Source organism: Gregarina niphandrodes (genome assembly GCF_000223845.1).
Source record: "Gregarina niphandrodes unplaced genomic scaffold scaffold00035, whole genome shotgun sequence".
Classification (NCBI taxonomy): Eukaryota; Apicomplexa; class Conoidasida; order Eugregarinorida; family Gregarinidae; genus Gregarina; species Gregarina niphandrodes.
In genome coordinates, this window is record NW_011645804.1 from 89,944 (window position 1) to 101,993 (window position 12,050).

General features: G+C 54.0%; 8 protein-coding genes across 8 annotated transcripts; 4 read left to right on the plus strand and 4 right to left on the minus strand.

The window, feature by feature from the left end:
* Positions 1-880: 880 nt before the first annotated feature.
* GNI_134540 (hypothetical protein) lies at positions 881-2,347 on the plus strand (the record flags this gene model as incomplete). The annotated part of the gene is made up of 1 exon (XM_011134037.1): positions 881-2,347. One exon carries the CDS (start codon positions 881-883, stop codon positions 2,345-2,347), a length of 1,467 nt encoding a protein of 488 aa, XP_011132339.1.
* Positions 2,348-2,681: 334 nt separating this feature from the next.
* On the plus strand, positions 2,682-3,065 carry GNI_134550 (hypothetical protein; the record flags this gene model as incomplete). Its single annotated transcript, XM_011134038.1, has 1 exon — positions 2,682-3,065. The coding sequence occupies one exon, from the start codon at positions 2,682-2,684 to the stop codon at positions 3,063-3,065; it is 384 nt and encodes a 127-aa protein (XP_011132340.1).
* A 357-nt stretch (positions 3,066-3,422) lies between these two features.
* On the plus strand, positions 3,423-3,902 carry GNI_134560 (putative transmembrane protein; the record flags this gene model as incomplete). The annotated part of the gene is made up of 1 exon (XM_011134039.1): positions 3,423-3,902. The coding sequence occupies one exon, from the start codon at positions 3,423-3,425 to the stop codon at positions 3,900-3,902; it is 480 nt and encodes a 159-aa protein (XP_011132341.1).
* Positions 3,903-4,255: 353 nt separating this feature from the next.
* On the minus strand, positions 4,256-4,969 carry GNI_134570 (putative transmembrane protein; the record flags this gene model as incomplete). Its single annotated transcript, XM_011134040.1, has 1 exon — positions 4,256-4,969. The coding sequence occupies one exon, from the start codon at positions 4,967-4,969 to the stop codon at positions 4,256-4,258; it is 714 nt and encodes a 237-aa protein (XP_011132342.1).
* A 555-nt stretch (positions 4,970-5,524) lies between these two features.
* On the minus strand, positions 5,525-6,841 carry GNI_134580 (hypothetical protein; the record flags this gene model as incomplete). The annotated part of the gene is made up of 1 exon (XM_011134041.1): positions 5,525-6,841. The coding sequence occupies one exon, from the start codon at positions 6,839-6,841 to the stop codon at positions 5,525-5,527; it is 1,317 nt and encodes a 438-aa protein (XP_011132343.1).
* Positions 6,842-6,897: 56 nt separating this feature from the next.
* On the minus strand, positions 6,898-9,913 carry GNI_134590 (pumilio-family RNA protein; the record flags this gene model as incomplete). Its single annotated transcript, XM_011134042.1, has 4 exons — positions 6,898-7,160; positions 7,452-8,925; positions 9,077-9,246; positions 9,493-9,913. The coding sequence occupies 4 exons, from the start codon at positions 9,911-9,913 to the stop codon at positions 6,898-6,900; spliced, it is 2,328 nt and encodes a 775-aa protein (XP_011132344.1).
* A 304-nt stretch (positions 9,914-10,217) lies between these two features.
* On the plus strand, positions 10,218-11,337 carry GNI_134600 (splicing factor 3B subunit; the record flags this gene model as incomplete). Its single annotated transcript, XM_011134043.1, has 2 exons — positions 10,218-10,629; positions 10,745-11,337. 2 exons carry the CDS (start codon positions 10,218-10,220, stop codon positions 11,335-11,337), a joined length of 1,005 nt encoding a protein of 334 aa, XP_011132345.1.
* Positions 11,338-11,677: 340 nt separating this feature from the next.
* Positions 11,678-12,001, minus strand: GNI_134610 (hypothetical protein; the record flags this gene model as incomplete). The annotated part of the gene is made up of 1 exon (XM_011134044.1): positions 11,678-12,001. The coding sequence occupies one exon, from the start codon at positions 11,999-12,001 to the stop codon at positions 11,678-11,680; it is 324 nt and encodes a 107-aa protein (XP_011132346.1).
* Positions 12,002-12,050: the final 49 nt, after the last annotated feature.

Sequence of the window (12,050 nt, forward strand, 5' to 3'; positions counted from 1 at the left end):
TCCACGTCTGGGAGGCGACCGTCTCCACGTCTGGGAGGCGACGTCTCCACGTCTGGGAGGCGACCGTCTCCACGTCTGGGAGGCGACCGTCTCCACGTCTGGGAGGCGACCGTCTCCACGTCTGGGAGGCGACCGTCTCCACGTCTGGGAGGCGACCGTCTATAACAGAAGCCTACTCGGTGGAAGGAAGCTGCTTGGCCGTATCAGTTACATGTGCTTGAATCTTGAGGACACAGTTGCCGTTAGACAGAAGCTGGAGACACCGTTCTTTGATCCGCTGCGCTTGATCCGCTTCACGTGACTGCCTCATTCTTCCACTCAGCAGCGTTCGTTGGTTACCATCTGTAACATGCATCGCCGATTCCCGAGCCAGATTCCGAGTTATTGGGCTAAGATCGTTGGTTCGTCATGACAATTAATTTGTGGAGCCGTTTTCGTTTCTTGTACAAGTTCGTTCACGCCGTTATTTGGTGTGTGGTTTCCCGCAGCCGTTGCGGGCTGGTGCTAAGTTGGTAAAAAGGTTGATCTCTGGGGCCACAGGAGCTGTGCAGATCCGGGTGCCGTTTGGTTGGTAAGACACACAGCGAGGTTGGAGGTAAAAAAAAGTGAGCGAAACCGAAAAACGGTGGAGGGTGGTAGAGGGTGCCAAAAGAGTTTAGGGGGTGGTCACAGGGTGTAAGTGACTGCTCACTGCAGCAGACAGAATGTGAGCAGGGTATACAACTGAGTGGCACCGCCACCACCACCACCACCACAACACGCAGTACATGATGCAGCGCAGTACAGGGCACGCAGCTGCTCAAGTACGCAGCAGGGTGCGCTCTGAGTTCTAGATTATTGTTTGTGTGGCTCCGGCGGGGTCGTGCAATTAATAATTTGAATGTTGTGTCCAAAGTCAAGAATTGGTGTGTCAGCGCCGTGGTTGCGTGCAGTGGTGGCGAGTACATCGTCGCAGGTGTCTTCGGAAGTGCGTTTGTCTCTGGACTCACGTGCGGATGGTTTGGAAACGAAATGGTCGGTGGCGGCATGGCGGGCGGCGTCACCGGAGATTCGTAAGTCATTGTCGCCTGAAACGTGGGGTTCTCTGTCATTGGAGACGTGGAAGTCGTTGCCTGAGGAGGTGTGGCGTTCGTTGCCGGTGGATGCGTGGCAGCACGTGCCTGTGGAAGTGTGGGGATGCATTCCGTGCGACGTGTGGGAGATGCTGGACGCTATCCAATTGCCGGCTGAGGCGGCCTGGAACGGGCGAGACTCCGTTGTGGAGACACCGGCCTGTCGTCTCGTGCTGTTGAACCGTAGCTACAGTAGCGGCGAGGAGCGGCTTCGGTGGCTGGATGCGAAGCGGGATGCAGCCTCTGGTGCTTATTTGGATTTGATTGAACTGGAGAAATTGCGACCGCGGCTGAAGGAGATTGGGAAGCTGTGTAAGCTGATCAAGCAGAAGGCGCGCCGCGTCGAGAGTCTGAAGGAGGTCAGCAGCCGCCGCCAGGGCCGCGTGGAATTTGAACCGGAGGGCGGTGAGCGACAGGAGGTCGAGCAGTTCGACGCACAACTGATCGACCTTTGTCGGAGCCGCGTACGCCGGGAAGAAGCGAGCGTAGAGGGGCTCCGATTCGACAGCAAGGATGCCGGCGCCATGCTACGGAGGCTTGAACAAAAGCTGGTCGCGCTCGGCCGCCTGCCCCGGAGGCGTAACCGGTTCAGCTGGCGCCGACTCTGGCGACGAAAAGTCTCTCCCCGCGAAGGTTTCCTCAAGTTGGTCCGAGAATTGATCCGGCGGGACTGTGAAGCGGCTGTGGCCTCCTATGAGATCGAGGCCGCTGTCTATGCCACCGACCTATCGGACCAGGGTGCGGCTAAATACAACCGCGTCCAGTGGTGCATCGCCCTCGCAAAAGCCATCGCACAACCCGGCAAGGACCACCTAAACAAGGCCGCCGAAGTTTTCGCCAAACGCCAGTGCTGGCTGGGCTTCGATTGGGTTTCCAGCACCGTCCCTTCACGGCTTCCGTCTGGTGCCAAAAAGCGCGCACCTATCCCACGAGCTTTTCACACTATTGGCAAGTCTGAAAACATCGCGGAACTCCTCAACAAGAAATGTAAAGACGAAGATGACGAAATGAGGATTAGCAGCGTCCGACTAGGCCGAGCCAGGTCCGGGCGACACATACGATGCCGTCCCCCACTCTCCTACCGACACGCCGTACAACTGTCCGACAGCAAAATCGCTAAACACAACTCCGACGAACCTGCCACAGAGGAACCTGCTACAGAGGAAACCTTTACCCGCACGGAGGAAGCAGCTACCCAGGCGGAGAAGACAGCTACGAACACGGAGAAGGCCTGAGACAATGGGGTACGCGTCAGCAGCGAAAACGTGAAGGACGCCGATCAAGGAAAACCCGCTGGAAGCGACGATGGAAGCGACGCTGGGGAGCGTGGTATACATTTTTTCCTATGACCCGGCAAACACTTGCTACCCCGCGGAATCTGCTACCCCGCGGCTGATGCTTTTTAGGGGCTGGCCGCACAAACAACAGCCGGACGAACCTTGTCCAGCAACAGGGAAGGTTGTGGATGGCCGGCAGATCCAGAGAGGGAAGAAGCGACCCAGAGAGGGAACGGCGAAGTAAGGGGGCAACGGCGAAGTCAGGGAACAACGTGAGTGATCATTTTAAAAAATGACAACTCAGCCGACGGGCAATCCGATGTATATGCCGCCTACTTACGTGGAGACCTTCTTGACGAGGGATGGCTTGGTGGAGGAGCACTACGTGCCTCCGCGTGAGCGGACGGTTCGGAAAAAGTTCAAGTACCAGGACCCGGGTTCCTGCGGAGCGTGCAATGAAGTGTGCAACGGCGCCTGCGACGGTCCGGAAGTGAGCAAGAGCTACAAGAAAAGTGTCAAGCCTGGCGGGACTTGTGGTTGCTGCAATGCCAAGGGCTGTTGTGACCGTGAGAAACTCTGGATCCGCCGCGGCAGTTCGGTCGAAAGCTGGCAACTGAAGGAGCTCCAGATCCACACCAAGTCTAGCCGAAAGAGAAGCAAAAACAAGTGCTGCTAATACGCGATGTGGCATCGACGACGTGGTATCGACGACGTGGTGTCGAGAAAGTGGTACGGACGACTGCATGTTATTGACATCATGTTATCGATGCAATGTTACTGGCACGATGTTGCTGAATCCACGTTGTCGAGGAGATGCGAACCAATGACCAACAGGTATGAACCAATGACCGAGAGCTGACGGGAGCTGATTGGCCCGCGAAGGCATCTGGGAGTAATGTGGCCGGGCGGGTGTGTCGAGGGGGCAGGATAGGATGCACTGTTTGGCCGCTGCCTTTGATTTTTAGAATTGAAAAAACTTGGAAGATCTTCGGAGGTTGTTTCGAAACAAAAGATCGGGTGTGGCAGAAAAAGAATGATAAAGGCTACGTTACAGGGTCCGGAGGGCGAAGCACTGAAGAAGCTGCTAGCTTTGGGTGGCTTGGTGTGCGGTGGATTGTTGGCGATGGGTGAATTGCTGATGCCGAGGAGTGTATCGGACTGGCCGCACGTGTGTCTGTTGGCGATGGCGGGCATGGCGGTGTATGGGATGACGCAGTCTGTAGAGGCTGAATTGACGATCGCTCGCCGAGTGCCGGATGTTAAAAACCCTATATACAAATCTGCAGCGCTCTTCGTCTGTGGCCTTGTTCCGCAGTGCAGCTACTGGTTCCCGCTGCTCGGCCTTCTCGGGGGCCTACTCGTTCAAGCAGTTGCCGCTATTCTCTTCGTGCAAACTTACTGGGCCATTGAAAAGAACGAAGGCACCTCCTGGATCAGAGACGCACTCAACAAACCGGCAGACTACATCGACTTCCAAGAACAACAGCAACAGCGATCTTTTGATGAAATTTGACTTGCACATAACACAACCACTTCTCCGTGCCACACATGTGTGTGGCACATGTGTGCGACACAACCTCACCTGCGTGTGTCTGCTGCGTCCGGTAAACGACAGACAATGCCCGCGATATTTCTGTGGGTAAAAGATCAGCTTGCACCTGAAGTGGTCAGGTGGCGACTGCCCTAAAATGGTCAGGTGGCGGCTGTCCTAAAGCGGTCAGGTGGCGACTTGTCCTAAAGTGGTCAGGTGGCGACTTGCCCTAAAGTGGTTAGGCGGCGACTTGCCCTAAAGTGGTTAGGCGGCGACTTGCCCTAAAGTGGTCAGGCGTCCTAGAGTGGCCCTAAAGTGGTGGTGAGTGAGCCAAGTTAAACTGGAGTTGGGCGCAGTGGCTGTTGTTGTTCAGGTACAGAGCTGATTTTGAGCGGGTTGTCCATTGTCTCGACGAGTTCTGAGCACTCTTCGAGGGGCATGATCCGTATGTAGTATTCATCGCCTCGGTTATATTCCGAGTAGAAGCGGACGATGGGCGTGTGTTTGATCTTGCGTTCGACCTGATGGAGAGCGAAGGTGCAGACCCCGAAGAAGACGGGTAGTCTTCCGATTGAGTATGCAGTGGCGACTAGCCAGCTCACTGCGACGTAGCAGCAGAGACACACGTTGAAGTTCCCACTGTTTCGAAGGTCGGTCCAGCTGAAGTTGGAAGCCTCTAAAAGGTAGTAGAGCGCAAACGAACTCCACACTGAGCTTCCTAAGTACGCTATGGAAAGCAACCCATCACTAAGCAAACTGATTACCGACAATGCATGGATCATTGCATTCCGTCCCAGCATGACTGCCAAACAGGCCATACTCGCAGCCGCCACCAAACCTATCAATCCTTCTAGCAACATACTGCAGAGCACAAATCTTCGCAACCATACCGGATAATTGGTCCAGTCTTCCACAACCAACAAAGTCAACGCTACTATCATTCCCACTATCGCACCCACTCCCACAAAGGTGTCCCACACACACCTCAGCCGCGAGTGGGCGTCAGCTCTCGAGTCCAGTGGATGTAACCAAACATCTTCTTCTTGCATTTATAATAGAATCGTTGTGAATGCCAACTCCTAAAAAAACACGGATCGTGTTGAACACGGATCGTGTTGATGAACGCCGATCGTGCCATGAAGTTCACGTCGATGCACAGCCGTGGGGTAACACAACCATGGGGTAACACAGCCATGCATAGTCGTGCGAAATACACAACAACCAGCAAACCACGCACAAGGTGATGTCAGGTCAAATTGGGTCAGAGGTTGCATAGAGGTGTGTGGGCCTACCGAGTCCGCTGTGTAGAAGAAGACGTTCCCTTTCTGAACGGAGTGGTATAATTGATCTGAGAAATTGATATTACCGGCCCCAGGTTTTAAACAGGCAAGATTTAGGCCAACGAAGGGGGCCATTGAAGGGGTGGTTCTGAGTGGCGGGTTACTCAGCTGAAATTTTGAGTCTAGCGCTTCTTCATACACGTGTGCCAGAGGGGAGCTTAACCGCCACATTCGCAGTCGCGACGATGAGTCGACCGAAACTAAGCGCTGATCGTTTGAAGCATCCAATAAAACCACGTCGACGAAACCTGTTTTCCAATGGGCCTACACATACATTATCCCAGCCGCCCATATGGTGCTCTCCACCCACCTGGTGCCTTTCGCCGCCTGGTGCTCTCCACCCACCTGGTGCCTTTCGCCGCCTGGTTGGTGCCCGGCCTCGGCGAGTGCCCAGTGCCCGCCCAGTGCTCGTTGTGAGGGTCGTACCAGCCTGTTCCCAGATGAAATCTCAAATACGTATAATTGGTTGCCATTCGTAATGAAAGCAATTCGATCGGCTCCCCAGAACTTCGCTTTGGTAAGGCCAGTGACGTTTTTCGGGAGCTCTTGATGGAATATGCAGTCTACTGTGGTACCCCACCGGGGTTCCTCGATGGTGAGGGGTAGTTTGAGGACCTTGATGGCGGCGGGAGTGGTGGCGTTCGACCCGGCATGGATGAAGGAGATAAGGTTGCCATCCCGGTAGTCGAGTGGTATTACATCAGAGTCGGGTAGACGCAAAGGGCAGAGCAACGTAGTCTGATTCTCCAAGTCATGCATGATGGTCACACCGAGGGAAGGGATGAGTACCTGATTTTCGCACTGTAGCACGTACTTTATTTGCGCTGATATCCGTCGGTCAAACTTGTACTGGCGCTCTTTCCGAGTCAGCCGGTCAAAGGCCCAACAGGCATGGTTCCCTACGATCCCGAACATCTTCTCGCGCGTCATGTACAGCCCCCGCACAGCGTCTTCGCTAAAGCCCTGCAATATACTACACTCACCGCCAGACGTCAACGACCAGCCCCGCGTCGAACCGTTGTTTGCCGAACCATTGTCGACCGAGCCGTTGTCGACTGAGCCGTTGTTTGCCAAGCCGTTGTTCGCCAAGCCGTTGTTCGCCACACCGGTTGCCCACGGAAAGACGTAGTGCAAAATGCGGCCGTAAATAGTTCCGATCAAAATCCCCTCTTCCGCATCCACATACAGACTAAATATGTAGTCGTCATACGGCAGCAGAAGTAGTCTCCCCTTTTTCTCCAGAATGAGCCGGTTATTCCACACGTGACGCCTGACACCACTACCGGGAATCATACCTGTGTTCACTGGTATGGCTCCAGTCGCAGCCACTGCACTGTTGTACGGAGCAGTATGCTGCGTCTGGTGTATGGCACTCAATCCCCCAGACACGCTGCCCTGGATCAATGGCCCGCCTCGCACTACTCCCGGCGGTTTGAAGCTGCTGCCTTCTTCATGCGCCCACTCTGGTGCGAGAGGGGAGGTGGGTCGGGGAGTGAGTGCCAGATCTTCGTCGTCGTCCTCAAGTCCTTCATGGGTGCGATGTTCTTCCTTACTGCGGACCAGTCCCTGGGTAGTGTACATGGAGATATATATAATTGGACAAAAAAAGGGTCATTGTTGACAGCCGGCACGCCTGATCATTGGCTGACAACAGTAAGACCAGGATCAATGGCTGGCGGCGGCATTTCGGCAATTTGCTTCTTGAGCCTTTCAATACCTTCAACGATATGTTTGCCGTAAGTGAACTTCTTCAACGCGGGCACATGCTTCTGCAGCTTGTTAAATACCTCGCGCCTACCGGGATCGCTCAGATCCAAAACGTCATACGACACCAATATTTTCTGTACAACGTAATTTGCGTACGGGTCACGAATCATACTCAAGATCGGAGGCTTGCCCACTGAGTCAGCGGAATTAGTCGCCGCAGTGGAAGACCCCGACGAAGCAGAAGATGCAGTCGACGGAACCACTCCTCCACTCCTCGCACCGTTCCTGACCACCCCGCGACTCCCGGCTGGACCTCTCGATCCTAACTGCAGGTCTTGATTTACGCCATGCTCCGAACCATGACTTGATCCATGACTTGAACCATGATGGCTAGATCCGTGGCGGCCAGACCCATGGACCTTGGCCTCACGTAGACCAGACCCATGAACCTTAAAACCGCGGTCGCTACAACCACGGTCGTTACAATCACGGTCATTACAACCACGCTGGTTAGAACCATGGTCGTTACAACCACGCTGGTTAGAACCATGGCCGTTACAACCACGCTGGTTAGAACCATGGTCGTTAGAAATTTCGCCATTGCGGGATTTACCCACTCCTGAAAAGAAGCTTTGGTCCTCGCTCTTGGCACGGGACTCAGTAACATGAGTGACATTTACACCGGCCGACTTCGATACAGTCTGTTTGGACCCCGCCGCGTCAACGGCACCAGTCGCGGGCTCACCTTCTATCTTCACCTTCAGTTCGGTAGCCACTCCGGCGAGCACCTCCCCGGCAGACGCCTTTTGGATTGAAGACTTTCCCGCAAAATGCAGGTCCGTAGGAGACGCGTGAGCGGGAGGCACGTCCGCCGGAGACATGTCCGTAGGAGACACGTCTATAGATGACCGGGTTTGAGCTTCAGGTGATTGAGTCTCAGGGAGCTGAGCCTCCGGCGACTGGGAGGCGCGGTTAAATTCATTGTTGAAGTTAGTAGTCTTCATACCTGTTTTGCCCGCAGGACGATAGCAAGGTGCTCCTGTTACGGGTCCACCGGGAGCCCCACTCGGGGTTCGGCTGGGGAGGGAGGTAGTTCCAACAGGGGGAGTGGGGGTGAAAGTGGCTAGGACAATTGAAGCTCTCATTTGTTGGGGAACATATTTTTCTAGGCATCGTTCTACGACGTTAGAAGCGTATTTATGACAGGAGTAGTAAGTGATGTTGTTGACGACTAGATTGACGACAATTTGTTTGTCAGACAGCCTTCCGTATTTGAGTATGTGTTGGACAACATAGTTCCCAAATTGATCTCGGATGAGGATTTCGATACCAGGTTGCAGCTTATTGAGCATTTTGTATGTGACTGAATGGGGGCAATGTTCCAGAACACGTTGCATGACCCTGCACCCATAGCTGTGTAGCGAAATAGCGACCACGTCGCCACCACCCAATAGTTCATCGACGATTATAGCGCAATCATTAGCGGGCAAACGGTCCACCATTTTCTGGACTACATGGTTGCCATTTTGGTCTTCAATCAGTCGCAGTAGCGTGCTGCCCTTGCCGCCACGGCCGCCAAATGTATGACCATCGCTACCACGACAGCCACGACGAGAAATCAACTCCTTCAACATTTCTAATTTGTCCCTTAAATACAAGTAATCCAGACCACGCTGTAGTACACGACAACCGTAACTATCCAATGACAGATCCACACAATGACCAGCCATACATAAACCAAATATACGTCGACAATACTCACCATTAGAACCTCGACGATCCAACGTAGAACCTACCTCCAATAACTTCTGTACTACATGATTGCCGTACACGTGAAAGCTCAGTCGATATAAGTCACTACCTAAAGCATTCAACGACACATTATATTCCGCTTCACTACACATTGATAAAACACTCTGTAAATACTTAACGCCCATCTGATCCTCAGCCAAAGCAACCTAAAAGACCATTAGGTGAATGTGACAGCCACCACCACCAAATAGCCACCACCACCAAATAGCCACCATCACCAAGTAGCCACCACCACCAAATAGCCACCACCACCAAGTAGCCACCACCACCAAGTAGCCACCACCAGGTCTGACTTACAATGTTTGGTAGAATATCATTGAAAGAGCTAGCTATTGTTTCCTGCTGCTGTACTCTCGGAGGAGGTGGAGGAGGTGGAGGCGGAGGCACAGCAGACGCCCTCAAGGGAAATATGTCATTGAATATTTCATTGTCGGTATACTGATCGTTCCAGATGGCTGTTAGGAAGCCTATAAGAAATTGAGCCAATATTCCCCCCACAAGATTCCCCCCCCACCAGTGTGTTAGAATTACTGTCCAAATCAGCATCTGACTCCCCTCCTGCCGTGGTCGGACTGAGATCGTCACCGTCTTCATACGTTCCCAGCTTGCGAGGAAAAACTCTCATTGTTGGAAAAAAGAAAATTTCTCGCATGAGTGGTGGTTCACGCACACAATTATTTGTCAACTGCTGCGGCGGTCCTCAGAAATCCTACCGGCCGCCCTACCAGCACCTGGGGCAGTTCTGCCCCCACCTTGGGCCGCCGCTCGACCAGCACCCTGGGCAGGTTCCCGTCGGGCAGGTCTTTTCTTTCCCTTATCTGCAGGTAGATCACTCAGCCTCACCTGCAGCGCAGCGGCCAACAAGTCCCTGTAACTGCTCAGGCGCATGGGACCCGGCTCGAAGCGTCCGGCGCAAACTGACATGCGACACCGGTCGTACCACTCGCGCATCAGATCGAGCTCATACTCAAACGGATCTTTAAGAACACCTTTCTTTACATCGCTTTTGATGCTGGCCTGCAACTTCTTGGTGAATTTATCGCCGTCCAACCGAACGAAGTCTTGTGGAAGCGAGACCGAGAGTTTTTGCAAATGGTGGCTGTACTCTGGGATGCGCTTTTCGGGACGGGTCATGGATATATCATCAATGAGCGTCTGATTTCGACAAACATTCGACCTGTACCGAAGTGTTGATGCATTCGCGGACCGATTCTCCTCAGCCAACTTCCACCGAACTCCACTTTTATACGCCGACAAGTCGGATAAGCCCGCCTGTCTGAAAACGGATCGAAAAACCCGTTTATGTATTTCAGAGTCGTCCATTGATCTAGCACACACGCGTGTGCTGCACGCAATTAACCGTCGGCGGCACGGGGGTTTGCGTCCCACGCACTTGCGCGGCAGACATTTGTACCCGCAATATAATTATAGCCCGGGCATGTCCAGCGTGCAGGAAGAAATCCCCGAGGAGTTCGCTGCTATCTTCAAGCGTTTCGGAGAATTAGAAGAGAGAGAAATTCGTAGATGCGCCGAGGAGGATGTCAGGGCCCGGAAAGAAGACAATATTCCTGCGCAGCCCGAGGTGGACAAGCCTGTAAAGAAGGATGAATTTCGGAAAATCAGTAGGAAGCAGCTGAAGCAGCTTCTAAGGCCAGATATAGCCACTTTAAAGCTGCAGGCCCCCCGGCCAGAAGTGGTGGAGTCGTGGGATGTAACTGCTCCGAATCCGAGGTTGCTGGTGTGGCTGAAGGCTTACCGAAACACCGTCCAGGTTCCCATACACTGGAGTCTGAAAAGCCGGTATCTCAGTGGTAAACGCGCCATTGAAAAGATCCCCTATAAACTCCCAGGTAAGAAATACTTGAACTGGACAGTACTTCCCAAACTGGACAGCACTTCTCAAACTGGACAGTACTTCCCAAGCTGGAAGGTATATTACCTGGACGGTATGACCATTTTTTGCAGCGTACATGGAAGCGACGAAGATTGGCGAGATCCGGGCCGCGATACTGGAGAAGGAGGCGCAAAAGTCCTTGAAGCAGAAGCAGCGGGAAAAGGTTCGTCCAAAGGCTCACCGGATGCACATTGATTTCCAGGTGTTGCATGACGCCTTCTTCAAGTATGCAGAGAAGCCGGAGCTCAGTGTGTTTGCCGACGTTTACTACGAAGGCAAAGAGCACGAAGACAAGGCGCGCCAATTCAAGCCCGGCCAGCTGAGTGCAGCTCTCAAAGAAGCGCTCGGCATGGTCATTCCCACCCAGCCCCCTCCCTGGCTTTTCATGATGCAGCGCTACGGACGACCACCGAGCTACCCCAATCTCAAAATACCAGGAGTCAATGCCCCCCTGCCGCCTGGCTGTCAGTGGGGCGTCAACGGCTGGGGAAAGGCACCTACCGACCACTTTGGCAACCCCCTCTACCCCGGTGTATTCGCTGAACAACCTGCCCAACTACCACTGAACGACGACAAACCTCCGCAGTTCTGGGGCGAGGTCATCCCTGCAGAAAGCGACGCCGAGTCCGACTACCAAGAGCAAGAAGAGAACCCGCCCTCGTGAACCAGACACGAACCTAACTCGGTCCCGACGAAGGTTCGGTCCATATCAGTTGCAGAAAAAGGTCCTCCTGAGACTCAGGCTCATACAAAGGCGCACCGCCCTGGTGCCTCAACGTGACGTAATAATAGTTATATTAACGGACCGTTCAACGTGTCCTGGGAACATTGTTAATGTGGAAAGGAGTTGTTTGGTTGTATCGAGTTGTACCGTGGAATCCAAGGTAGGCTCAAGGGTTCCAATGCCGATAAGCGACTGTCGGCAGAGGCGTAAGGCCGGCAGAGGCGTAAGGCCGGCAGAGGCGTAAGGCCGGCAGAGGCGTAAGGCCGGCAGAGGCGTTGCGTTAGACTTTGCGAAGTTGTGTATAGACGCTTTCGAGCATCTGGTTGCGGTCCGCAAGGCGGTCGTTCCTGCGTTCCAGAGAGGCGATGCGGTCTAGTAGCAGGGCAATCACCTCTGTAGGACTGGAGACGTCGTATTTCTTGGCCTTCTTTTTCCGAGTCTCCAAAAGCTTGCGTAGGTCGCCGAGTCGTTCCTCAGTGAGTGTGGTACGAGTGGCTAACTCGGCTAGTTTCTGTGCCAGCTCCAGAGTGCTCAGATCGCTGCGGCCTCCCGCGCCAGAGGACATGAGCAGTCCGGCGTCCTCCCCCGACGCACCAGGTTCCATGCGAACTCCCAACGACCCGAAGGGAGGTGACCCGCGGGGGGGGGGCCCG